A 1,669-nucleotide genomic window follows, 5' to 3' on the forward strand; every position below is an offset into this window, starting at 1 on the left:
GACGGCTGCAGGAGACACAAAAAGCAGCAGCAGCAGCAGCAGCCGCAGCAGCAGCAGCAGCAGCAGCAGCAGCAGCGCGGGGCTATCTGAGCTAGCGGGAGCCCTCATAGAGGCCGAGGCCCCCCTAGTGCTGCACAACGGGCTTTTAGATTTGCTGCACTTGTTGGACAAATTTGTCCAAGATGTTCCTTCCACCCTTTCGGAATTTGCAAAAGAAGTTTCCAGGTAGGGTTTAGGGTTTAGGGTTTAGGGTTTGGTGTGCGGGCTCCTGCAGTACCGCGGGTCTCGTGCTGCTGTAGGGTTTAAAGTTTGCTGGTTAGGGCCTGCGTGGTAGCGTTTTTGTTAGGGTTTAGGGTTTAGGGTTTAGGGCTTGGTGTTTAGGGTCTTGGTTTTAGGGTTTAGGGTTTAGGGTTTAGGGTTTCCAAGGGTTTGCTGCTACAGACTTTTTAGCGGCGGTGTTTTCGACACCAAGTACATTGCCACTCACGTGACTCCCTGCAACACCTTCGGCAGGTAAACCCTAAACCCTTCACCTCGAATGCCAAACCCTAAACCCTAAACCCTAAACCCTAAACCCTAAGCCTGTATTCCAAGCCCTGGGCCGCTTCACGGCGCCTTTTGCCGTTGCAGGACACAGAACAAGTTAAAAGACAGGAGCTGAAGGGTTTAGCAGCTTAGCAAAGAGCGACGAACTGGGGTTTAGGGTTTAGGGTCTAGGGTCTAGGGTTTAGGGTTTGGGGTTTAGGGTTTAGGGTTTGGGGCCGCAGGACGGCGCTGCATGCGCTGAGGAACCACTTGCTGGCCATTCCAGGCCTCAGCTGCTGCTTCGTAGTGGACGAGAGCCGCAAGAGTTCCTTTGACTTTTCTTTTAAAGTAACTCCAAACCCTAAACCCTAAACCCTAAACCCTAGGCTGTCCTTCGACCCTGACCCTGGGCCTAGACCCTCGGCTGCTGCAGCAGAATCGCCCGTAGGGTCTAGGAGTAGAAGTTTTGGAGGGTTGTCTGGCCGTTAAGAGCTTTCTAGGGTTTAGGGTTTAGGGTTTAGGGTTTAGGGTTTTGAGTTCGTGCTGCTGCAGGAGCTAAACGTCCCCCACAAGCTGCCTGAGGCGCGCAGCCATGAGGCGGGCTATGACGCTTTAGTAACTGCTCAAGTGGGGTTTAGGGTTTAGGGTTTAGGGTTTGGGGCCCTGCAGCGCAGACTGCTTTACGAAACGGTGGCAGGGTCCAGCAAGACGAGGTTTTAGGGTTTAGGGTTTAGGGTTTAGGGTTTTGCGATGCTCCTTTCAGATCTTTGTTTGTCTGGCGGCAGCTGAGGCGAAGGAGCGGCAAACAGAGTGCGTCTTATGGAACTCTAAACCCTAGCCGCAAACCCTAAACCCTAAACCCTAAACCCTTGGCAGGTCGTTAAAGCCTAAACCCTAGGCAGATCCTTCAATCCTACGCTCTAGTCAAAACCCTAAACCCTAAACCTAATCCAGAAAACCCCACAAGTTCTCAGCGCACGGCGCAGAGCCTGAGGTGTATGTACACTCCATTCTTTGAGGTGTATGTACACTCTATCATTTGCGGTGTATGTACACCCCATCACTTGAGGTGTACGTACACTCCATCACCTGAGGTGTATGTACACCCCATTATTTGCGGTGTATGTACATTCCATTATTTGCG

The 1,669-nt window shown here is 52.1% G+C and overlaps 1 protein-coding gene across 1 annotated transcript; it reads left to right on the plus strand.

Moving 5' to 3' along the window:
* Positions 1-441: 441 nt before the first annotated feature.
* On the plus strand, positions 442-1,363 carry ETH_00038850 (CAF1 family ribonuclease domain containing protein, putative; the record flags this gene model as incomplete). Its single annotated transcript, XM_013379802.1, has 4 exons — positions 442-513; positions 768-873; positions 1,078-1,152; positions 1,289-1,363. Coding segments are annotated over 4 exons (328 nt in total), but the record flags the coding sequence as incomplete, so codon positions are not given.
* Positions 1,364-1,669: the final 306 nt, after the last annotated feature.

This window comes from Eimeria tenella, genomic scaffold (genome assembly GCF_000499545.2).
Source record: "Eimeria tenella Houghton genomic scaffold, Eth_scaff3990, whole genome shotgun sequence".
NCBI lineage: Eukaryota > Apicomplexa > Conoidasida > Eucoccidiorida > Eimeriidae > Eimeria > Eimeria tenella.